This window comes from Aricia agestis, chromosome 2, assembly GCF_905147365.1.
Source record: "Aricia agestis chromosome 2, ilAriAges1.1, whole genome shotgun sequence".
NCBI lineage: Eukaryota > Metazoa > Arthropoda > Insecta > Lepidoptera > Lycaenidae > Aricia > Aricia agestis.
The window spans coordinates 19,616,968-19,644,016 of NC_056407.1; the positions used below are offsets into that span (position 1 = coordinate 19,616,968).

At 37.4% G+C, this 27,049-nt stretch overlaps 1 protein-coding gene across 1 annotated transcript in view; it reads left to right on the forward strand.

The window, feature by feature from the left end:
• The window catches only part of LOC121737103 (pyrokinin-1 receptor-like), a 90,592-nt gene extending 79,607 nt beyond the window's left edge, over positions 1 to 10,985 (forward strand). The window contains exons 3-5 of the mRNA XM_042128660.1: positions 2,008 to 2,228; positions 8,761 to 8,869; positions 10,423 to 10,985. Of these exons, the coding sequence (XP_041984594.1) occupies positions 2,008 to 2,228; positions 8,761 to 8,869; positions 10,423 to 10,604 (512 nt within the window). The 3' untranslated portion in view covers positions 10,605 to 10,985. The remainder of the gene's footprint in view (positions 1 to 2,007; positions 2,229 to 8,760; positions 8,870 to 10,422) is intronic.
• The last annotated feature ends 16,064 nt before the right edge of the window (positions 10,986 to 27,049 follow it).

A 27,049-nucleotide genomic window follows, 5' to 3' on the forward strand; every position in this document is an offset into this window, starting at 1 on the left:
TCCTTTACCGGTGACCGTATGGGGCTTGATGAATTTTAATAAGAAGGAACAAAATATGCACATTCATTTGCAATTACAGTCATTTAATAATATGACCATTCTATGATAAATAACAAACTCGTACCTAGTAGAGGCGGGACAGAGAATTTAACCTTTAAATTTTTCCTTTTTTAGGGTTCCGTACCCAAAGGGTAATAACGGGACCCTATTACTAAGGCTTCGTTGTCTGTCCGTCTGTCTGTCTGTCTGTCTATCTTCAGGCTGTAACTCAAGAACGGTAATAGCTAGAGAGTTGAAAAAAAACAAAATAAAATTGCTATTTAAGGGGGGCCGTGATTTTTTTGGCTTTTTTGATCTATCTCACTATTGGCAACAGGTAGGTACTTGATTTTTTCTCAAACTTCTTAGTTATATGTGTACTTTAATATTTAATAATAATGTTAAAATAAAATAAAAAATTAAGGGGGGCTCCAATACAAAAATACAATTTTTGGCCTGATGTTGCTCTATAATGGTACGGAACCCTTCGCGCGCGAGTCCGACGCGCACTTGGCCGATTTTTAATTCAGTAATATACTGTATAATTCTATTTTTTTTTAATATTTAGTGATTAAATATTTTAATAATTATCAAAGTCAGTAGGTCGACGTCGAGTTAAAAGCTTAGAAACTTAAATGAAAATGAAGAAGTAAAAGGTTAATTATTAAATAATAATATGTCTGGCAAAATAAACATGTTAATCAAAATAAAGTGGAAGATTTACGTGAGAGAAATTTCATGAACGGATAGATGTAGTTTTAATTAAATAACTATAAATATGACATTGTTATTAAATAGACGTGTTTCCAATCCACCGGGCAAAACATTAATTCTCCATGTAAAAAAGATAGATTAATTAACTTACATAATATTATATTCATACTACTATAATTATTTATACAAGGTGGGTGTGCAGCGTCCATTATCTAAATTATAAAATAAATATAAAAAAACAAGGCATTTGCATTCATTGTGGATGATTAAACAGTATTTTTCAGATTGAAGTAACCACTCTTCAAATACTATAGATCTAAGAGCCTAGGACAATATTTGAAATTTCCGTATGATTTCCAAAGCACATACGGAATACAAAACATAGTCGGCCTAGTTTAAAGGAATGAGCACTGAGCAGGTCAATACGTCTGGGACCAACCATGTGCGGGTTTCCTTACGATGTTTTCCTTCACCGTATGAGTGTCCGTATTATGTACTTGAGATCTGAAAATGTCTCATTGGTACACGCCTCCACCCGAGATCGCACCAGTAGGCCTACTACGAAACCGTTTTGAGGCTCAAACTATCGAATGAGAATGCCGCGTCCTGCTTTAACAATGTCATTTCTCGTTTGTTAGAATAGGACGCGGCATTCTCGTACGATTGTTTGAGTCTCAAAACGGTTTAGTGGTACGGCCCCTGCACCCTCTCGAGTGCGAACCAACGGTCTTCCTACTAGGCAACGGACGCTCATGAAAATATTAAATACTACATGTTCCGCGCGGCTTCGCCCGCGTAAATTAGATTTTTCACAGACAAAATATTAGTCCACAAAAAATAACCTATGATCTTTCATGTGGTCTACTTCTTATGTGTGCCAAATAACAGAAAAATTGCACCAGTAGTCTTAGCCTGATAAAATATAGCCTATAGTCTTCCTCGATAAATGGGCTATCTAACACTGTAAGAATTTTTCAAATCGGACCAGTAGTTCCTGAGATTAGCGCGTTCAATTAAGCCCTTTCAAATAATTTCCCCCGTTTTTTCCACATTTTCCTCTATTTCTTCGCTCTTATTAGTCTTAGCGTGAATCGTGATAAAATATAGCCTATAGCCTTCCTCGATAAATAGGATATCGAACACTGAAATAATTTTTCAAATCGGACCAGTAGTTCCTTAGATTAGCGCCTTCAAACAAACAAACAAACTCTTCCGCTTTATAATATTAGTATATAGATTATATTTTTATTACAGTGGCGGTAGTGCTGGCATTCTTCATCTGCTGGGCGCCGTTCCACGCGCAGCGTCTGGTCGCGATATACGGCACGAGCGAGAACCACTCCGCCAAGTCGCCGGTCCTACTCTCCGTCTACTACTTCCTCACCTACATCTCCGGGATCTTCTACTACATGTCCACCTGCATCAACCCCATATTCTACCACATCATGTCCAACAAGTTCAGAGAGGCTTTCAAGGTAACAAAAAGTGATTAAAACATTAAATGGTCTTTAATCTGTAGATTCTCTTGGTAAACGGTAAAAGTTTAATAAGGCCCATTTAAAGAGATTTAATTATAGTACTTAATTTATTAAAATTAAGTACTAATTATATATAATCAAACTGTATATTTTATAGATACCTATATAAGGATTTTTTTTTGTTTAAGTTTAACACTTTAACATTATTTTCTGCCTTCATATTTTGGTTGTCTGGAAGAAATCGCTGAAAGCGGTAAGGCCGCCTATTTGCTATATTCCTTGCCTAATGTTGCTTATGTTTTTGTTATTTTATATTTATTATAATGCAAATAAAGAATTTATAAATAAATAATCAAGTTTAATAAATGTCAAAATCTTCATTAGCAGATTTTGACATTCAATTAGGCTTGATACATTTCTTGTCAAACTCTGTTAAATTAAAATTAAATTAGTACATACAATACAATTTAGGTATCTTACTGCCGCACTCAGCGTTTAACATTAATTAATTAAATATAATTATTAATTAGTTCAAAATTTTGACATAAACCCCTTACATTATCTGTCAAATCTTCATTAAATTGAAGGTCAGTAATCATATCTCTGAGGACGGCGGTTAAATTGTTTAAGCTTTATACGCTTAAAAAAAATTGCAAAAATACCTGATACGTGCAAAAGTTGTCGCGGAAAATTGATGAATTTCGGAAGCCACGTAAAACTTTGAGAGCTTTCTTCACGAAATTTTGAGGAGGGTAAAACGGGGAAATAAAGTTATAAGTATGGGAAATGTAACACTGTTTAAACAAGAAAGTGGAAGTTGAAAGTTATCCGAAGACGAAACTGAGTTTGTAAATCACGTAGTACTATAATGTGAATCAATTACGAACTTTTAGAAATACGTCAAGAAGTGACATAGAAATAATTGCCATATTAAAAAGACAACTTTTTATGGGCGAGTTTGCGTTCGACGTAGAGCCACTTATTGATTTTTCATCGAGTATACCTACGACAACTTTTTCTACTTTATACGTATACGTATTCATATTATATTAAGCAACTAGATGTTCCACGCGGCTTCGCCCGCGTAATTTAGGAATTTCGCTGAAACTGTAAATTTTTCCGAAAAAAAGCCTATCTTCCTTCACGTGGTATATTATTCATGTGTACCAAATAACATAAAAATTGCTCTAGTAGTTCTTAAGATAATAAGCAATTTCAAATAATTTCCCCCGTTTTTCCACATTTTCCTCTATTTCTTCGCTCCTATTAGTCTTAGCGTGATAAAATATAGCCTTCTTCGATAAATGGGTTATCTTAAACTGAAATAATTTTTCAAATCGGACCAATAGTTCCTGAATCCTGAGATTAGCGCATTCAAACAAACAAACAAACAAACTCTTCCGCTTTATAATATTACTAGCTGTTGCCCGCGACTTCATCCGCGTTAACATAGTATAATAACAAAGATGGATAGTTTTCTCCTTTTTGTTTTTGTGGTTCCTTATACAAAGGGTAAAAACGGACCCTATTTAAGCAAACGTCAAACGCAAACGTCAATAAACTTTCATGTTTCTAACTCAAGAAATGACGGACTTTCATTGAAACTTTCTACCCCAATTTCACCCCGTTGGGGGTAGAATTACCAGAAACACTTAAATACGTATCCATTCATTTTTAATCAGTAGCACAAAAATAAAGTTTCATGTTTCTAACTCAAGAAATGACGGACTTTCATTCAAACTTTCAACTCCAATTTCACCCCCTTGGGGGTAGAATTTCCAAAAACGTTTAAATACCTATCCATTTATTTTTAATCAGCAGTCCAAAAATAAACTTTCATGTTTCTAACTTAAGAAATGACGGACTTTCATTTAAACTTTCAATACCTATTTCACCCCCTTGGGGGTAGAATTTTCAGAAACGCTTAAACACGTATCCAATCATTTTTAATCAGTAACCCAAACATAAAATTTCATGTTTCTAACTCAAGAAATAACGGAGTTTCATTCAAACTCTCAACCCCAATTTCACCCCCTTGGGGGTAGAATTTCCAAAAACGCTTAAATTCGTATCCATTCATTTTTAATCAGTAACCCAAAAATAAAGTTTCATGTTTCTAACTCAAGAAATGACGGACTTTCATTAAAACTTTCAACCCTTATTTCACCCCCTTCGGGGTAAAATTTTCAAAATTCCTTCCTTAGTGGGTGTCTACTTAATAAAACAACCCTACTCACCAAATTTCGTGGCTGTAACTTTTACAGTTTTTGCTCAGCGATGATGAATCAGTCAGTCAGTCAGTCAGTTAGGACATGTAATTTTATAATACGCTAATGCTCCGGCGGTCTTTTTTACCTTTTCGGACAGCTGCTTAAAGTGGTCCTTTAAGGTCCAACGACTGTCAAGAACCAGACCAAGGTACGTCATGGTTGACTTGACCGCAATTCTGGTTCCACCCACAGTAATGCCTAGATCCGGTGGCGGTGTTCGTCTCGGTCCGTGGAAAAGGATCGCCTCCGATTTCCCAAGGGCCACTTCAAGGCCCAGCGCGCGGATACGGTGCACGGCTTGCGCGACCGCTGCTGTTGCACGGATCACTGCATCTCTACGTGTTTGTCCACGTGCGACGATGAGTGTGTCATCGGCGTAACACTCTAAGTCTACTCCAGGAAGGTAGGGACCCCGCAGCACCCAGTCGTATCCAATGTCCCACAGCTTTGGCCCAAGAGCCGACCCCTGTGGGACACCACACTCGACTTCCTTTATCTCCCACCCCTCCCGTGTCGGATATTGCACCGAACGATCACTGAGATAGTTGGCGACGGTCTTGCGTAGGTATTTAGGCACTTTATGGTACCTAAGCCCTTCTTTAATTGTGGCCTAAGGCAGGGAGTTAAATGCGTTAGATATGTCCAGGGACACCGCCACAACTACCCCACCCCGGGGCACGACCTCTTTTATAATGTTACGTAAGTGCGTGATTGCACCGACCGTTGAGCGACCTCTTCTGAAGCCGAACTGGTTGGGGCTAAGATTGGGTCCGACTCTGTCCAAATGCTGGCTGATACGAGCAACGATGACTCTTTCCAATATTTTGCAAGCCTCATCTAGGAGAACGATGGGGCGGTATGCCGACGGCTGATCTGCCGGCTTCCCGTTCTTTCGGAGGAGTACCAATTTACCCGTTTTCCAGCGGCGAGGCACTTGGCCTTGGACTAGGCAACTAGTCAAAACGCCAAGTAGCTGTGGCGCCCTGGCACACCATCAAGTCCAGGCGCCGTGTTTTTCTCTGCCATTTTGGACACTGCTGCTGACAGCTCGGCGGACGTCACCGGTGGCACCTCCTCCTCGTCAGATTCAGATTCATCCGTTGGCGGGGCCAATCAGGTGATCAGCCTGCATTGTCCTAACCAAACTTGGACCCGAAGGACCCGAGCAGCTGTTGCGGCGTGAGACTCCCGCGACGCCGCTGTACGTGTCCAGGCTGCACTGGTCCACGACGGTCGAGCAGGTCGTGGACTACATCAGGAGCAAGACCCACTTCGTCTTGAGGGTCGAGCGCTTGGAGTCCCGCCACAAAGTGAATTTTAGCTCCTTTGTGGTGAGAGTCCCGACGCACCATCTACCGACCTTCGAGAAGGAGGAGTTCTGGCCGATTGGAGTCGTCTACAGGAGGTTCCGAGGACGACTTCCGAACACGTCGCGCCCCACGTCGCAGACAATACGTGTTTAGTCTTTTAGTGTTAGTGTTAGTTTTTAGTATAATTGTATGTATGTTAGTCTATAAGGTATTTATAATATGGGCCAAGATGCCTGAGTTAAATAAATAAAAAAAAAATAATAAAAAATAAAAAGAAATAACGTCATGTTTCTAACGCGGGAATCGAACCCACGACCTCCGAGTCAAAAGCCGCGCTCTATACCACTAGACCATGGAGGCGTAAGTATAGATTGTAAGGCTCGACCGAGATCTCGGTCTCGGTCTCGGTCTCGGCATTCTCGGCTACAAATCCAACCGAGAAACTTGTCTCGGTTCTCGGCTAATTATAGCCGAGATTCTCGGTCATGACCGAGATTGTAACATTGTTCGGATCGGCATTCAAATTTTACCGCGCGTGGCAACGCGCCGCAGCGCGTAGTCGATTGGTGTAAGTGCGTGAGAGAGCTGAATTGTGATTGGTTGAAGTCCCGGCTGGCGAACTGCGGCAGCATTCAGTCCTTTAATGACCAGGAAGATGATAATGAAATTGGAAATCACGCAGAGACGATGAAGAGCAAGCTACTGGATGCACTTAATCAGCGGTTTTCATTTGTTAAAAGTTGTTTGCCACTAGTTACTGCAACACTGATCGATCCACGGTTTAAAACTAAATATCTAACTGAAAGCGAAGTTAACTCAGCCAAACTTCATATTATCGAGACTCTCACTCTCAATGAAAATGTAGGATCAGATTCTCGTGAGACGACATGGGCATCTTCAACTAACACGTCAAACATGGCTGCAACAAGTCAATCCAACTTATGGGCAGCTCATGATTCGATAGAGTTGGAAGACGAGCCAATGACCAATGACGAATACAGTTCAAGCTCTGTGATCGAAATAGCGCTAGAAAGCTTTCTTAGAGAGCCAAGACTGCAAAGAAATGCTAATATTTTTGAGTATTGGTTTTCGTCGCCTTATAAGGTGCTTAAGCCCGCAGCAAATAATTTTTTATCTGCGCCGCCTACTAGCGTAGCAAGTGAACAACTTTATAGCAAAGCTGGACAATTGTATGACGAGAGACGACATTCTTTGAAGGGCGAAAATGCCGAAAAATTGCTTTTTTTATGTTATAATATAATGTTATTTAACTTTGATTATTAAAACAATTAATTTTGTTAAACAATTAGTAGTGTATTAAAAAGCAAACAGTATAAAAAAAAAAAACACGCTTTTTCTATTCTCGTTCTCGGCTCTCGGTCTCGGCCGAGATATTATTTTATTCTCGGTCTCGGTCTCGGTCTCGGCCGAGAACGAAAAACCCATCTCGGTCGAGCCTTAATAGATTGTATAGATAATATAATGTGTCATATAATTATGTCAAGAAGCTCGTTAATTGATATTAGATCCCAACTTAGCTGATCCATGGTAAGAATATCTTGAATAGTATTCCGGTGCTAGACACCGTAGTAACGACGTTCAGAAAACGTTAGAACAAAATTATTCTGAATAAAAAAAATATTTTATTCTATTGTGTCTATCCGATAAGTAGTTCCAACACCAAAGATTAGGGACTTAGTGATTGGGGACTTATAACGCATTTTGCACACGTCTATAATTTCGCACGCAATATTACTCCAAGCAAGCTGCGAGCTCCTCGGGAAATGGAAAATGTATCTTATCTCTAGTGTGAATCCCCACTACCATAAATAACATCAATATCGTGCATGCACGAGCATGACATGTGGTTTTGGTTAGGGGGTGTTATATCGTAATAATAAGTTTGATTGATTGTTGCTCTTTACATCGTAGCACGTGGAGTTTTGTCAGAGTTTGGAGTAGGAAATATGCTGAATTTATAAAGTAAACTATCACGATTCACGGCTAAGAAGACTTCAAAAGTTATTGAATAATAGTCGATCAACTAAAAAAAATGGATGCGGCGAAGTATAAAGGAACTTTTCGTTCAAATTCCTATGAACGGAACTGAGTTGATGTTGTTAGTAGTGTAAAACACGTTATAAATGTACATTCATTGACCATACATCATGACTGGTGAGTGGTGAGACATGTTCAATACTCGAGGACGTGATATTTGGCTATTATATTAGTTGAAAAAAATAATATAAAAAAATAATATCAACTGATCACTGAGTAAATGTAGCTTAAAGTTACTTAAATATAATTATTTACCCAACGCATGGACACCGCGCGGGGGAAGGGTAGCGCGCGGCACGGGGCAAACGCAGCCGCGCCGGCCACATAGTAATTTACTATAAGTGTCCATGATTCATTTAAGTATGTTATAAAATTAGGTACTTAATAGGACATGATCAATACAGGAGAGTACTCGGTACTCGATTCTCATTATAGTTAAGTTACTTAATTATAATGAGAATCGAGTACCGAGTACTCCTGTATTGATCATGTCTCACTAGTCATGCTGTATAAAAATTATAAAAAACTAGCGGTACTGCCAAACCCTATATTGCGCGTGGCCTGACAAGCACTTGGCCGGTTTTTAATGATTTATGATGGCAGCGTTAGTTACTTTTTTCGCCACGTTCAATAAGCTTTGCCTTGAGCTTGAGCTCTATCTCAATGTCAGTCATGTGTTCGACGCCATATTGAGTACAATATGGCGTCGGTACGAGTAGGTGAGACAAGTGTGACGTACTATAATGACATCCAAACAAAGTCCCGATGCACTGGCGTACATTTTGGAACGAATCAAGAGTATGGAGTCAATTTAAGGACATACTCTTTGTATGCCCATATGAAGATCAGTGTCTGGTCTCGTGTAACCATAGCTTCCACGTCTGTTTCTAGAGCACCATGATGTCGTGGTGCTGTAGGAAGGCGATGCCGGCACAGCGCTGCTCCTACACCGCCGTGCCCTTCTCGAGACAGCTCACCACCACCGGCTCCATCAAGTCAGGTACGGTATAGCAATAATGGCATGTATGGGCCAGCTTGGTACCATGGCCTCACAGAGATCCGAACTATTGGCCTCCAAATTCCAATGGAGCAAACTTGTACTACGATCTCAAGGGAAACTAAAATAATATTTTTTCGCTGATTGAGTGCGATGTCACAAGATTTAAGGAATTGAGTAAATTAGGCACCCACTTAATTTATGGGTACGGTGAAATCCCCTGTCCATACGGGCGTTGCGTCGACGCAGCGCTGCCGTTAGACGCATAGCCGGCCTCACAGGCGCTGCGTCATCGCAGCGTTATTACGAAGCATTCCGTCAACACCCTCCCGCTTCGTCTCAGGGGTTGCTGTCCGTCATATTGTGTGCGTTGCGCGCTGCTGTCACGAGCTCACGACGCAGCGCGCCGTGTGAATACCTTGATGATTTGTATGTAAAACAACGCAACTGTGAATTGGCTCTCACTTAGGTAATTCTGCGAGCAATCGTTCAATCGACATCGTCACAAGTTATTTGCAGGCACAAAATAAAAACGGATATTTCGCTTCTTTGTAAATAAATGAAAAACTTATAGTATGAAAATTTTTGCGTTTAGAAGTTAATGGAGCATCAACGTAATGTATTTGATCATATTATGTAATTGATCAAATCAAGACGGGGGCGTGTTTTTGTTCTCTCGGTTTGTAAGCCGTTCTATTGTTACGGACGCGTCATTGTTTAACTTCTTCTTAACATTTTAAGTTTTAACATAAATAGCAAAACCTACCTTTGCACATTTTTTTTTATAATTAAAATGAAGAATATCCTAATAATATTAAAAAGATTGTATGTATGTATGGATGTATCATGTATGTATCATGTATGGATGTTTGTTACTCTTTCACGCAAAAACTACTGAATGGATTCTAATGAAACTTTACAATAATATAGCTTATACATCAGAATAACACATAGGCTACAATTTTAACCGACTTTTAAAAATGGGGAGGTGTTATGTTTGTTTTTTTTATGTTCAACGATTACTCCGCCATTTGTGAACCGATTTTCAAATTTTTTCTTTTGTTGTATAGGGTATCATCCCAATTTGGTATTATATTCATAAAGGTCGAAATCGAGGGAACCCCTCAAACTTTATATGAAAACATATTGTATTGTGGTAACTTCCATTTCGTGAGAAGTAGGTATTCTAAGCATATTATGCTACCAACAAGTAAGATTTTGCACCGAGGTTCGAAAGGTGTTGAGAGAACTCCTGATTCTTTATAGATACAAGTTTGGGAGATTCGGCGTTGTTTTAACAAGAGAAAGCATATTATGCTACTATGCAAATTACGTTTATCATCATCATCATCATCATCACTACCATATTATATCATGTATCGTCCCATGATAATAATAATTATGAGCCGGGAAAATGTACGGTTTCCGTTAAATTCATGCGCGGGACGTCTAACTTACGTTTTATAAGAAGTTTTGTGTGCCTTAATTCGCTATTATACTATTTTCCTTTTAATGCTTTATGGCTTATATTCTAAACTCTTTAATCTCTATTCCAGGGAGCTCGCTGCGGCAACAGTCCAGTCTGAAGGAGTTCAACCTCAGCAGCAAGCCTGGTGACGTGACACCCCGGGTGTGGCAAGTGTGTGAGATGTGCAAACACTCCCTTACGGTCCCGGGCGACGACAACAGAAATTGTCGGCATGCCGACGGCCCAAATGGAACTGTTTACTGGAATTGAGAAGCTGTTGATCTATGAAACGGAACAGTTTACAGGAATTCAGAAACAGTTACTAAAGTAAATGAAACAGTTTACAATAATTAAGCAAATGTTAACAGACAATATGGAACAGTTAACAAGAATTCAGAAGCTGTTAGCGAAGTTAATGAAACAGTTTACAAGAATTTAGTAGCTGTTCCTAAAGTAAATGAAACAGTTCATAAGAATTGAGTAGCTGTGAACGGACAGAACGAAACAGTATACAGGAATTAAGTAAACTTTCACAAAAGAAAAGGACACAAGATTGAAGTAGTGACTGTCTAAACGAAATGGTTTACGTGAAAAAAGTAAACGTATGTAGATTAAAGGTCACAGCACAGATATCAATTTGGAAAGGGATCGTCACCGTATCGCCTTTCACCTCGCCGTCAACCAGGCGTCAACCTAACGTATGCACGTAACCAAAGCGTATCAGTAGCGCCTGCAGGTCAACTCGGCTACGGCTAGGCGACGCCTCGCTCACGGCTCGGAGAAGGGGAAAGGGGCATGCATGGGTGTCCACCGACGAAACGTAAGCTTGAGTACGGAGAGACGTAAGCACGGGGACGACGAGCCGTAAGCGGGGAGACGACGACCCGTAAGCGGGGGGAACCGCTAGGTTGACCACGCGTCGCATCCCGGTTCGGAGCCTGTTGTCGAGGCGAGGCGATTACGTTACGGTTCCGCTTAGTGTGCGTTGCAGTAGGGTCGAGTGCCATACAAACAATATTGAACGGCTCGAGGCGATACGGTGCCGATCCCTTTCCGAGTTGATATGTGTGCTGTGACCTTAAATGGACCAGTTTCTATTAAATCTGCCTACTGCCTAGGCCCAACAATGGATTTTCTGTAGACTTATGGTGATTAGTGCTTGTTGTGCTTTTAAATGTGATGGATATTGATGATAGAGAGGTGAAAATCACGGGATATGACGTCACAGCGGATGAGCAAGCAACTTGTGGAAGTGAACGAACTCTAGTGAATTTGGAACTGATATGGTAAACTATTGTAAGATAAGTGCGTAAATAAATTTACCAGTAATTCACATGCTAACAGTAGTTAGCATGTATTTGAATAATACTATTTCTATACAGACTATATAAAGAAGGAACATTTTTGGCATGTTTCCGTTAAATAGACTTGAAGAACTGGACCGATTTCGATTGAATTTGGATGATGTTATCTAATCTGTTTTTTTTTTGGAAAATGTATGGTTCCCGCAGGTTTTCAAAGCGCAACATCTAGAGCTATACAAATAATAATTATACAAATAATAATTATACAAAATAATAATTATACAAATAATAATTATTCAAGTCCAGGGTTTTGCGTACCCTGCCTGGCCAGTAAGTTTTAGTCCTAACAATTACTGATAACTTTTATTAGGAAATTGACCATGTTACTAATAATTCTATAATCTGATGACAAGATCTGATTGTATATAATATACATTATAATTTTTAAGTAAACAAATTTTTATTGAGCATATTTATTGAATGTAATGTTAAAAATAAATAGATAGATCAATCCAGTGATCGATTCCAGCGCTGGATTGAAATAATGTAAACCGACCATAAGACTGGTCGCACAAAAAAGAAGCCCAACCCCGTAGGTCTAAAACTAAAACTTCAAGATTTAGTTTTGGATAAATAGAAGTGAAATGTTAAACGAATAAAAGAAAATTTTAACAATAGACTATAGAGCCAAGTACAAAAGCATTTAAGCATCATGCCAAAACAGTGTTATGGGAAAGTATTAATAATTAGTATGATATTATTAAACTAATTGTTATTTAATTGAAATGTAAGTATACTAAATAGAAATAAACTAAAGGGATACCAAGGGTGTATTGTATACGTTATGATTGTGTTACACTCGGAAATTAATTAGGCATCTCGTTATAAGGAAACTCTATGAAAAAAGCTGCCAAGTTAATTTCTGCGCGTTGCTAGTGTGACTCTCGTGTGACAATAATAATTATAGCGGTGTTTTTTTTACTACAGTACTCACATAGTATAATAGTACTTATAATATATTTTGATACTAAGTTGAGGCAACTGAGACATACAGAAATTTTTACCTGCACTACGGTTTCCCCAGCTATATTTTGTACAATGTTATATTGGCCTTCATATTGAGGACCTATTCTTCAGATTTTTCTTTTCACAATTAGAATTTTGTGAATAGAAAAAGCTTCGTGAAAAAACTAAGAAACTTGGCATAAGAAATTGATAGGAATAAATGGAACGGACTAGAAAAATTATAGATTTTTTTCAATAGCACAATAATTTCTTCCTACCCTTTTTTATATCAACGAAAAAGATATTTTGGGGAAATTCATCCACTGAACTCATAAAGCAATCCGTGTCTTACTGAATTCCAAAGCATAGTAACGATATTTTACTACTTGGTAATCTGTGTTCAAAATCTATCCAAACATTTGCATTTATGCTGATAATAATAATATCTAATTATTATTTAAGTTAAGATAAAAAAAATCTACTCAACAACAGGTACCTGCTTATCTTCGAATCAAACTATGTTTAAACATTATCCATTTAATTCTATAAAGAAAAGCTTTGTATTTTTTTATATGAGGCTTGAAAAAAATAAATTATGGGTAATTTTTCATTATTACAATTCTGTGACCCAATCCAGCGCTGGTTACCATTGGAATAATGTAAACGGGTACTGGAATGCAATTTTGCAAAAAAAGCGCTGGATTGAAACACTGGATTGGAATAACGTAAACCGGTCATTCATGATATTTAATGCATAATTCATACTAATTAGTAATTACTAACATTAAAAATGCGAAAATATGACTGTCTGTTACCTCTTCACGCCCAAACCGTTGAACCGATTTTGATTCTTGTCCCAGGGAGTGACATAGAATACTTTTTGTCCCGAAAAAATGTACAAGTCGCAACGGAGTTACGGACATCAACTAGTATTGTGATATTTTGTTTATTAAATAAAAAAAATCCTAAATAAAAGCAAAGGATCATATTGCACGTATTGTTAATAATTTTCCTAGATCATGTTTTATACGCTGTAGTCTGTACCTAAGTTTGTATGGTTGCCAAAAACATTCCGTTAATTTTTAGTGACACTTCCATCCGAAATTGTATAAAATTATATTTTTGTACCAAATATTGTATTACACATTAGGGAGTGCCTCCGCTGCCGGTGCCGGCTCCCAAAAATATCAATAATCGGAACCGGCGGTAAGTATACTGCCGGCAGCCGAGATATAAAACAACGGTTGCCGGCGCTGGCACTCAAAATGGGAACCGGTGATAATGCGTAAAACGCTAGGTTCCAGTGCCGATACACAAATTTTAAAAGAAATAATTATAATCCCAAATATTCGACTTCTTAACCGACTTCCAAAGGTGAAGGTATTATATTATGTTCGGCTATGGATATTTTAGTTTTTTGTGATGCATTAATTTTATTACTAGGTTGAGTGATGAAAGTCTAGGTATCTAGATTCTAGGGTAATGAATAGTCTAAACGGGTGTGCGTACTGCGTAATCTAGACCAGATTTTGTAATTTTATGCATTTTGTAATACTGTTAAATCCTGTATATTATTATTATTCAGCCTTGGGCTACGATCACATCAAACTGTTAACATCGATTAGCAATATGGTTAGGGCCTAAGAATTTATAAGTATTATACTAACTTAGTTATTTAGGGCAAATCTTAGTGATTGTCTTAACTTAGTGAAGATTTTGACGCTCCCCACATTTCCTGTCAAACTCTTCATTAAATTAAAGTTAAGTAATCATTAAATGTATCTATGCAAATTGCAATACATGACCTATTAAACTATACATATTATTTACAAAATACTCATCTGGATGCGCCTTCTCTACCTACTTACGTAATAGTTTAAGTGCTTTGGTGTTTTGCCGACTACAAGTTGTCGTATTGTTGTTGTTGTTTAGAATAAAATATTTATTAATTTTTGTAAGTACATTTTGTTTGTTTCTTTTCATATACCTTATAATACAGTATAAGGGCTCCCACACATAACTGCACATTCGTGCGAATTCGCATCGCAATGTCATTTTTATTATGAGTTTTGTCGCAGATATTTGCGATGCGATGCGAATTCGCAGTTTTGTGTGGGAGCCCTTATCTAGAATAAGCATAACTAGCGGTCGCCCGCGGCTCCGCCAGCGGGGATGTCGGTTACCGCTGCAAAAAGCCTACCCAGGAAAGAATCGGTCAGCAAAATGATGACCTGGGAATATTGCTGACCGAGTCTTTCCTGGGTAGGCCTGCGTCCTCGATGTAGGTGTCGCCCACGTAGGTCGCAGTGTCGCGATGTAGGTTTGTCACCCTCGCCTTAGGCTCGGATGACAATATCGCGCGGGTTGAAATGTCCTCCTTTCTATGTACTTTCCTCCCTTGGTGCGTAATGTACTATTCTTAAAAGAATTCAATAAATTAAAAAAATGATTTTATTTGAAAGTTCGAAAAAAGCATTTTTGTCATTCACTTGTTTGAAAAAAATTCAATAACGTATACAAAAAATATAGCTTCGTTTACACACTACTTAATTTGTCTCTAGTTTCTCACTAGATTTTCATTTGTTTGTCTGGTTTATGAGTAACACCCCTAAACTACAGGGTGTGGCGCAATTAGTCGGGCCCTGAGGTGTAATAGCCTAATACGTCTCAATTCATGTCTTCGATATTAGTTACAATCAATGATACTCTACACAGACAGATATGTTACGTCCATACTATTTTCCGGCTTAAATCTCTTCAGAACAATTTTCAAATTCAAAATGCAAACATTGACAAAGGGCATTGGGACCTTTACTATGGACAAAATACCCACGGCAAACACTATGATTCATACCTTATTTTAAAGCCCGAGACTTCTACATGTACTGATTTAAAGCTCATTATTGTGGGGTATGGGAATATGAAGCATTTTAAATTAAAAAAGTGACTAAATGTATCAGTTTTATATCAAAGTAAAATAATAATTATCATTACGGAAAGCACTTTGTTTCTTATAATAATAACAAAGAATGATTACATTTACTCTATTCACTATCTTTTTGTATAAAATCATGTCAAATATCTCAATAACGATGTAGGTGTTAAAGAAAAAAATGTGTCGTTTTTATGCACAAATCTTTATTAATATTAATCGTAGCCCTCTCACCGCATTCCACGCCTAATATAATATGATTGTCTTAGGCACTGTGTATAAAATCTTAGTTAATTACTAATATTATTGAGCCTGAAAATGTGCAAAAACTAAAACATATTTTTGTCATTATCTCTACATTCCCATTACTTTATTTAAAAAAAAACTACACAGTTATAACTTATGCAAGGTTATCTAAAAATTAATATAAGTTTCATTCGTGTTTGCTGAATTTCGTAAAGCGGGTCATAAAGGTCCCAATGTCATTTGACAGATAAGTGAAACAAAAGATACGAAAAACCATTTACATAAAAGAGACAGTTCTATTTTTAAACGTCGAATCGTGTTGTCATATTCAATTTATTTAGGTAAGACAAGACGCGGCACGTTCGTGACTGCGCTCGATGCAGACTAAACAACAGACGACCCAATTGGGCCGTATTTGAATCTTCACAACGCCCCCGGTAGTAACATATCTGCTTTGAGTTTTTCATCATTGGTTACAATATAATTTACTGCCAGTCGACAACATACATGAGCCTGGCCCTGCTATAATTTACTTGGTCTATATGATTAACAATATAAGAGGTAACAATAAAATCGGCCAAGTGCGAGTCTGACTCGCGCACGAAGGGTTCTGTACCGTTACAGAGCAAAAATTGGCCAAAAATTATGTTTTTTATTTGAGATTAAATTTTAAATTAAATTAAATAAACTTAAATTTTTAATTAATTTAAATATTATTATTAATTATTAGAGGACACATATATTTTAGGCCTTAACGAAAATTTCAAGTGCCTACCTGTTGCCATTAGTGATATCGAGCAAAAAAGGCCCAAAAATCACGTTTGTTGTATGGAAGCCCCCCTTAAAAATTAATATTATTTTGTTTTGAGTATTTGTTGCTATAGCGGCAATAGATAATTTGGTAAATTTTATGTACCCAAAGAGTAAAAACAAAAGAGTATTACTGAGATTTCGATGTCTGTCCGTCTGTCTTTCTGTCTGTCTTTTTGTCTGTCTCCAGGCTGTATCTCAAGAACCGTTACAGCTAGACTTCTGGAACGACATTAGGCATTTTGGTTTAAAAAAATGCGCGGCTAGAACTATGAATATATTTACAATAGCTAGGTTATTAAATTTTTATACTTACCTTAAACTGGCTTAAACTAATGGGGATTGTCCATTTTTTTTAATTTTGCTTATTACAAAAACATTTCGAGGAAAGGTCAGTGATCGTTTTTCTGTATATAAACGAAAAAAATACCCATTAGTCACTTATATTTTTGAACAAATATGTTTAACCTTTGTTTGACCTTCAATGGCGTTAAATTAGCAATAAATTCGACCAACATTACGTTTCGAACTTTTGGGAAGTTTCTCGTATCAGCTTTCACATAATGAGAACTTGCATTTGACGAACCAGCCATTATAAATAAGATTGAAAGGAAATTTAAAACATACTGCAGAGGTCAATTGCGGCCGATGATGACGTCAGAGCGAAACTTTAAAAATTTATTGAGAAAAAACTAGCCAACGAATTTCAAAATTATTTAATTTATATTCTTAAAATACCCTATTTTAACGAAAAAAAATATAAAAAGTACATGTGATTTTTTTGGACACTGCCCATTCTATGAATTTAACACTGTTACTATGATTTTTAGTAGTTATTTAAGATTTCGTACACACGGGACACTGGACTCTAACGATTTTTTCCACTTTAAAACTTCATATTATTTCACAAATGGATCCCTAAAATGGAAAATCGTCTATGAATACTCGTAATATTTTTAAGTATTCAAAAAACTCGACAAGTATTTAAAAATCCAACAACACCCACACGGTGTCCACCCACGCGAAAAAAAAATCATCCCGCTTGATGTGTAGAGGAGATAAAAAATATTTTTTTAAGAATTTATATATACCACTAGCTGTTGCCCGCGACTTCGTCCGCGTGGACTTCAGTTTATAGCGCGCGATGTCAACAAAATTGGTGTCAAAAGCTTTTATAAAAAAACCCTGGTACCCCTTAAATAAATACAGCTGTGCAGTGTGCAAACAATAAGTACTTCATTTTTGTATGTTAAACTTTATATATTATGCCAAATTTTAAAGCTTATTTAGCCCCCCAATTACACAACTTTACCCATAAACTATTTATCATTGATAGGTTTAGCCCCAATTTCACCAACGTCTGTTAGTGTTAACAGCTTGTTAAAATATCCTGTCTTCTCTTTCATTCATATGAAAAACGAAACAGCTAACGTGATACTAATTCGAGCATTAACTTTAACAGTCGTTGGTGAAATTTGGTCTTAAGGTTACGTCACTGCCTGCACAGATAAAGTACTGAGTTATTTAATACCGTAGAATAGATATAACAATCGAAAAAAATCGAGACTTAAATGTAAGATGATACCACCTCTTATAGAAAGACTTTTGAGCAAGCGTCAGCGCGATGTAGAAGACGCACGGCGCCATCTATTATGAATTTTTTGAACAAATTTACGACCCTTACAACCCTTTTTTCCAGTAAAAAAGTAGCCTGTGTCCTTTCTCAGGCTTTAGACTATCAGTATACAAAATTTCATTACAATCGGTTCGGTAGTTTTGGCGTTTGGCGTGAAAGCGAGACTGACAGACAGACAGACAGACAGAGATACTTTCGCATTCATAATATTAGTACAGATTATGTGCACACTGCACAGCTGTTTTTGGGTATTTTGATTAATTAAGGGCCGCGCTACACCGGAATGGCAGCGGCGAGGCGAGCACTTTCAGCGCTGCCATTCCGGTGTAGCGCGCTGCGCGGCCCTAAGAGGGGTACCACTTACCAGGGTTTTAAAAAGTTTTTAAATTTGACACAAATTTTGTTGACACCGCGCACTATAAACTAAAGTCCACGCGGACGAAGTCGCGGGCAACAGCTAGTTATGAATAAAAACAATAATATATAATAAAGTAGGTATGATTAGTTCTGTTATAATAATGAAGTAAAAAATAAAGCGCCATCTGTTTTCATATATTAGAATTAAAATGTAAAAATATTTTCTGGATGGAATATAGGCCAACACAACACACTCGAACTCCTTAGAAATGCAGTAGGAGTTCTATAAGATCAGATAGATTGATTATTATTATAGCAAGTGATAATATTATTAAACATAATATTCTAACGTATTAAAAACTATAAACAAAAACATAATAACTAATAAGTATGATTAGTTCTATGTTACAACGAAGTAAAAAAAAAAGCGCCATCTGTTGAATCGTATTAGAACTAAAATGTTCATTGCATCGCGTCGATATATTTCTGGATTTTTTATAATATTATACATAAAATATATTTAAGATTTTTGAAATATTATTTTAATACACATCCAAGACCCAGGAACATTGAAAACTTTTTGTTCCGCCTGCGGGACTCGAACCCAGGACCCCCGGGATGAGCGCTGGCCACGCGCAATGCGAAGTAATTTTCATCGATATTTTCATGGAAATAAGATATTTTCCCACATCAAAATGTAGCCTATGTCCTTTCTCAGACTCTAGAATAACTGTGTACAAAATTTCATTGCAATCGGTTCAGTAGTTTTGGCGTGAAAGCGAGACAGACAGACAGACAGACAGACAGACAGACAGACAGAGATACTTTCGCATTTATAATATTAGTATAGATTTTGTCGGCACCATTAATATCTGCATTCATGCCGAATTACAGCCTTGTAGAACCTATAGTCTCTGAGCGAAACCAGGGACAGACAGACGGAGAGACGGACAGACGGACGGACAGACCGAAACTATAAGGGTTCCTCGTTGACTACGGAACCCTAACAAGTCTATTGCCCTAAGCATTCGGACATTTTCAACCACTAATGCGATTATCCTGTCCTAAACTTTGGTCTTACAGAAGTTTCTTTGTTCAACAGCCGACAAAGTTATGTGGTGTGCCACGGAGTAAGTTGCGTTCTAACTTCAAATCATTCTGTATCTAAATGTAAAAAAACAACTCACAATTTAATCGTAAACCTAAATAAAATGTAAGTCTTCCTTACAAATAAAAAAAAATCCTTATCGTGCAATTATTTAATTCGGTTGCATGCTGTCCATACTGTCGAGTTTTCCTATGTTTGTATTTGAACATGAAGGTACTATCATCGAAGAAATTGATTCATAGGCAGTTGACGCACCCACGTCATTTTGTCGAATTATCTGAAGGGCCGATTCACACCGGAATGGCAGAGGCCGGCAGCGCCGGCAGCGGTCGGCAGAGGCGCGGTGAGGCCGGCAGAGGCGGCTCGAGTCGCCGCGGGCGGCTGCTTGTGGACGCTCGTGGCCGCTGGCGGCCGCGCGCCACCTACAGACTACTCCAAAGCGCCGCGCGTCCATCGGCGGAAAGTGCTCGAGGCACCTCGCGGCGCCTTTTTGAAGTTTTCAAGCGTTAGCTGAGTTTCACATAGCGCTACCAAATTACATAGGTCGGCTACCTGCCTACAACTTCTCTGATAGTAGTTACATATTAGTTTAGCCACGAATCACAATAAAGCGTTAGGTTTTTTCCATAAATGTAAAATATTATTGTAATTTTCAACAATAATTTTATTTTCAGGGTCAATAGATCACAATTTCGTTATTTTCAGATGACAATGCTTTATAAAATAGGACACACTTTGTTAACTATCCTCATTACATTAATGATTTTAAAAAAGTTTCTTCATCCGTGTAACGAAATTCACATTATTAACCCTTAATTGGTCGCATGGAGTCAAATCACTTTCAAACCAAAAAAATATGCTAGAGTTCCAGGAATGCAACGTCGGTTTAGGTAGTTTTCTAACTCCTATTGAGGTATCCTAATAAGCGGTAGCCAGTTAGCTAACGATGGTGCATGTGTCGCTACTCTCTTGCGCACTGACCCCATGCGACCACTTACGTGACTTTTTTTGTCACAAGACAAGTTTCAATTTTAATTATTTTTTTTTATATTTTTTAATATTAATATAAAATATTGTTTAATTGTTAAATTATTTTTGATATAATTTAGGATAATTAATAAATATATTAGTAAGTATATCATTCTATTGACAACATTTTTTTATACAATTGCTCTGTAAAAATGCCAGTATAGATCAAGATAGTGAAATACGCTGGCAGCTGGAAGGTTTCTGAAGATAAAAGAGATTTTCCGAGCCTAGCCTCCTAACTTTAAACTATATGCACCGATTTGTGACGGGCATGAATCGGTAGACAAGATTTTAGAGCCCAGAGGTGCCTAAAATAATTCCTGACTACTGGATGGTGATGGTGATGACCACAAGTGCGTAACAAATCATACAAATAAGGAAAATATTATGTTTGTCAGTGTTAGCACAGGACCTACTTCCTTCGGTACTGCAAAAAAATTTGGTCATTAAAGTGAATAATCGTTTTTTTTAATCTCGATCTCAACCATAGTGATATAGTCTATGAGATTTCGAGATATAGTAGTAGTTGATTGATTTTTTTAGTTAATATAGAGGCGAAGGAAGGTTTTTGCTTATTAAGATTAATTGTCATAAATCATTCTAACAATTCGCTTAATTAATACTTCGTTTTATTCATTCTTGCAACTTAATTTTCATTTTTTATTTGGGGTCAGTGGAGACCCCATGCGACTACTTGTATGACTTTTTTAATGCGCCTAATTAAGGGTTAATGCTATTCCCGATTTCATACATATTCCACACAACACAAAGATTTATTTTTCTACTTTAATATACTTACTCTACTTGTTCAAAATCTATGGTTCCGTCTGCAATAAGATGTTACAATGATGTTATCTTATATCTTTAAACGAGCAATTCTTGTATATAAGATAAGAATTGCTCGGTCCCCCGACACACCGTGACAACAATTATGGACTAAAATATTACTTTACACAAGTTAGGAATTATTTGAACTTAAAGGCAGTAAATATTATTTCGTTACTTTTTAAAGTTGTTTTGGCGGGGGTTTTTTTAAATTTCTTAATTTTATTTTACTAACAAAAAATTGAACCCGACTTCCAAGGTAAAAACAATATTCTTAAAATTCTCTAAATAAGTAATTGTATTTGCTGTTTTCAAAATTCGACTAAACCTCAACTATTTCTGCACCCAGTTTTTAGGGTTCCGTAGTCAACAAGGAACCCTCATAGTTTCGGTCTGTCCGTCCGTCTGTCGCTGTCCGTCTGTCCGTCTGTCTGTCTGTCTGTCTGTCTGTCTGTCTGTCTGTCTGTCTGTCCGCGGTTTTGCTCAGAGACTACAGGACCTACAAAGCTGTAATTTGGCATGAATGCACATATTAATGATGCCGACAAAATGGTACATAAAACCTTGAAAAAATATTTTTATGGTACCTTCCCTACACATCAAACGGGGATGAATTTTTTTTTTCGCGGCCACCCCATTGTGTGGGGTGTCGTTGGATAGGTTTTTAAAAATATTATGAGTATTTAAGGATCATTTTCCGATTTAGGGATCCGTTTGTAAAATATTAAGTTTTAAAGTGGAAAAAATCGTTAGAGTCCAATGTCCCCCCCTCTTACCAGCTAAACGGTTGCTTCTGGAAATGTGAAAAACCTCACGAGAGTAGGAAATATGCTGAATTTAAAAGGAAAACTATCACGGCATACAAGACTTCATAATATGTTATTGAGTAATAGTCGATCAACTAAAAAAAATGTATTCGGCGAAGTATAAAGGGACATTTCGTACAAATTTCTTTGAAAGTAGGTAACTGAGATGATGTTGTTAGACTTGTTAGTAGTGTAAAACACGTTATAAATGTACATTCATTGACGGACGGAATACGGACGGACATACGGAACCCTATATTGCGCGTGGCCCGACACGCACTTGTCTTGTTATTGATATCCTTGACATAGATGATAGAACTTATCCGATACCGACTTCAGAAGAATGAAAATTGGGTGCAGAAGTAGTTGAGGTTTAGTCGAATTTTGAACAAGGCACTAATGAAGAATAACAATAATTATTTCATACTTTTTAGACAATTTTAAAAATATTATTTTTACCTTGAAAGTAGGGTTAATTTTTTTGTTAAAAAATAATAATTTTACTCCCTTTAGTTATCTACGAGACCACAAGGCTTTATATGTAGATAACCACTACAAACGTTAACTATTCACAGTATACGTTACTGTTAGCGAAATATATCCTTCGTAAGCATTGTACTAAATTCGGATTATACCCTACATAGCAACAAAAGAATTTTCGAAATCGGTCCACAAACAGCGGAATAATGATCCAAGTCTCGATGTAAAAAACTATGAAAAACAACTATTACTTAATAATTCTAATAATAGAGTCAAAATGTAATGTTGCAAGGTGTGAGGGTAGTGAAGATGATGATGATTAATCTAATGTACCATTAATAGCATATTATGCCTTCAATTCTTAAACAACGTCGAAACCCTCAAACACGTATCTGTAAGGAGGCCGGAGATCTGTTCACCAATCACCATCTTCAAACCATGGTATATCTTGGCGCAAAATCTAACTTTTTGTTAAGATTTACTTGGAATACTTCATATGTATCCAAATCACTATAATATAATATTTCCATTTAAATTGAAATACTTCGGATGAATCGAAATACACAATATCATCCAGATAAATTTCAGTATTAATAGCGAGGAATTCCCTCGATGACTAATATGGATCCCATCATCAAGTCACCTTTTTAGGGTTCCGTGCCCAAAGGGTAAAAACGGTACCCTATTACTAAGATTTCGTTGTCTGTCCGTCTGTCTGTCTTCAGGCTGTAGGTATCTCAAGAACCGCTATAGCTAGACTTCTGTCACAGATTGTGTTACATAATATCTGCTGTCGCTATAACAGCAAATACTGAAAACAAAATAAAATTAATATTTAAGATGTGCTCCCATACAACAAACATGATTTTTATATGTTTACTTTAATATTTAATAATAATAATATTGAAATAAAATAAAAATTTAAGGGAGGCTCCCATACAAGAAACACAATTTTTTGCCTATTTTGGCTCTGTATCGGTACGGAACCCATAAAAAATAAAAATATACTTAGGTAAGTATAAATTACAATACGTAAGTAAAGTTACGGTACTATTTTAAATGCCACAGGAAATCGTAAATATAGTACACCTGAATATGCAGATAAAATTCGTATTAAAACTCAAGAAATATTAATAATAGAATAATTATTAAACTAAATTTTTAAAGGAATTTTTAGAAATTGATATAAATATTTACTTCATTCATTGTATACCTTTATAATTGTATACTCATTTTTTTTTCACTTTTTTTATTTAAGTAGTTGCCTACTTTATAAAAAACTAGATGTTCCGCGCGGCTTTGCCCGCGTAATTTAAGAATGTCACGGAACCGTAATTTTTTCCGCAAAAAAAGAAACTTATACAGTCCTTTCACGTGGTCTATTCTTCATGTGTACCAAATAACATAAAAATAATTTCCTTAGTTTTTCCACATTTTCCTCTATTTCTTCGCCCCTATTAGCCTTAGCGTGATAAAATACAGTGTAAACTCTATATAACGACACTGAATTGACTGTGCATTTTATGACGTTATATAGAGTTGTCGTTAAATGGAGAGAAGAAAAATCGAAACTTTTTCGTCAATGTATTGTAGTGATTTTCTTTTACTAACCATAATTATTTTCAGTTTGAAAGGTTATGTTCAACTGAGAATATGATAATGGATAGGTAATAAGCCATGACTCCTTCTCCTAATAGTTATGGTCAAAAACAGCCTACACGTGCAAGCAATCCCAATTTGTAAACAAAAGAACGAATTTCTTACAAAGTTCGGAATGCATGATGCCGAAAGTCGAGTTTATTGCGGGCTAGGATAACAATGTGACAAAAAAACGTGCATAGCTGCGCATTTTTAACTAATTTTAGTAACTTAAAAGGTACTTTTTATTAATCAATCGTTGTGATTTTGTCGCTATTGAGAGTGGGTGTGATGTTATGTAGAGTGTATCATTGTATGGTAGAACAGCTAAATCAACCAAAGTCAATTGATTTCGACGTTTTAGACAGTTTGTCGTTAAATAGAGTGACGTTACATGGAGTTTACACTGTATAGCCTTCCTCGATAAATGTTCTATCTAACACAGAAAGAATTTTTCAAATTGGACCCGTAGTTCCTGAGATTAGCGCGTTCAAATAATTTCCCCCGTCTTTTCCACACTTTCCTCTAGTCTTAGCGTGATAAAATATAGCCTATAGCCTTCCTCGATAAATGGGCTACCTGACACTGAAAGAATTTTTCAAATCGGACCACTAGTTCCTGAGATGAGCGCATTCAAATAAGCCCTTCCAAATAATTTCCCCGTTTTTTCCACACTTTTTTCTATTTCTTCGCTCTCATTAGTATTAGCTTGATAAAATATAGCCTATAGCCTTCCTCGATAAATGGGTTATCTAACACTAAAAGATTTTACAAATCGGACTAGTAGTTCCTGAGATTAGCGCGCAAACAAACAAACTCTTCCGCTTTAGAATATACATAATAAATATTATATCCTACTAATGCCCGTTTTCACCAACAACACCTAAAATTTAGGTGCCCCTTAAGCCAATATAAGGGGCACCTAACGTCAGTTTTGTTTCAATAATTTAGGGGATGAATTGACAATCCCGTAACTCTTAGGTGACGTATATCACTACATAGAATAACATAAAGTCGCTTTTTCTGTCCACATCTTTAACCGCAATTAAAGGGAACAAAGGGATTGTTCCCTTTAATTGCGGTTTTCTTTAATAGATAGAGTGATTAAAGAGGAAGGCTTGTGATAAATATGAAGATATTTATGGGAGTTCGCTATTTTACAAGTAAAATATCAGACGGCCATTCGATAACAGATTCATTGTCGAGGCAACCGCCATCTAACGTCGTCGTCGTTGCCACATACGTCACCTAAGTGTTACGGGGTCGTCAATTCATCCCCTAAATTATAAGGGTCACCTAATGGTTTGACGGATGAATCGCATAATAGGTTGTTTTAATCAAAATATACGTCACCTAAGCTTTACGGGCTTGTCAACTCATCCCCTAAATTATAATGGTTTAGGTGTCACTTAAACGTCGGTGAAAACAAAACTTGCGTTAGGTGACCCTTATATTCGCTTAAGGGACACCTAAATTTTAGGTGTCGTTGGTGAAAACGGGCATAATACTCGTATTATAAAGGCGAAAGTTTGTTTGGATGTGTGGATGTATGGATGTTTTTTACTCTTTCACGCAAAAACCACTCAATGTATCATAATGAAACTATACAATAATATAGCTTATACATCAGAATAACACATAGGCTACAATTTTAACCGACTTTCAAAATGGGGGAGGTGTTATGTTCGTTTTTTTATATTCGACGATTACTCCGCCGTTTGTGAACCAATTTTCAAAATGTTTCTTTTGGCATACAGAATATCATCCCAATTTGGTACTATACTCACAAAAGTGGTGATCTGATGCTGGGATCCATGGGTAATCGAGGGAACTCCTCAAAATTTATATGGAAACAAGAAGAACTACTCTTCTCACGAAACCGAAGTCACCACGACTTCGGTTTCGTGAGAAGTTTTTTACTGTGTTAGATATGTGGGATATGTGTGGTGGCCAAAGGAAGATCTTCCGACCGAGCGAGGTGTTGTGCTCGGTCAGGCCGAAGCCCACGTGATACATTTCAGCTGTCGTATATATACCGACGCGCTCAGAAAACTTCGATAGCGCGATGCAGGAATGTTAGGCGAATTGTGGGTACCGCCACATCACTCCCCCCCGAAGACCGGAGGTCGAATCTTGAAGTCTTGTCGCTTGAATCGCCAGTGCCAGTGAGTTCCAGTGAGTCGGAACTGTTGCAGTGAGTCCCAGTGAGTCGGAACTGTAAGCTGCTGCACGGGATCCAGTGAGTCGGATAGCTGCCGTGCGGGGCCGATGCTACGTGCTGACCAGGAGAGATGTGCTCTGCTTGCTGACCGGTCGGTGTAGTGAGAAAGCCCGATGATGCCGATGCGGAGTCGCCCAGGCCGCGGTACATTGCGGCTAGTGGACGATGTACCCGATGAGGCAATGCTGGCTGGCGCGGTGCGGAGGGGCGGGGAGTGATGATGATGAAGGAGGCGTGTTCTGTCGAGGGTCACCAATGTGGGATATGTGTGGTGGCCAAAGGAAGATCTTCCGACCGAGCGAGGTGTTGTGCTCGGTC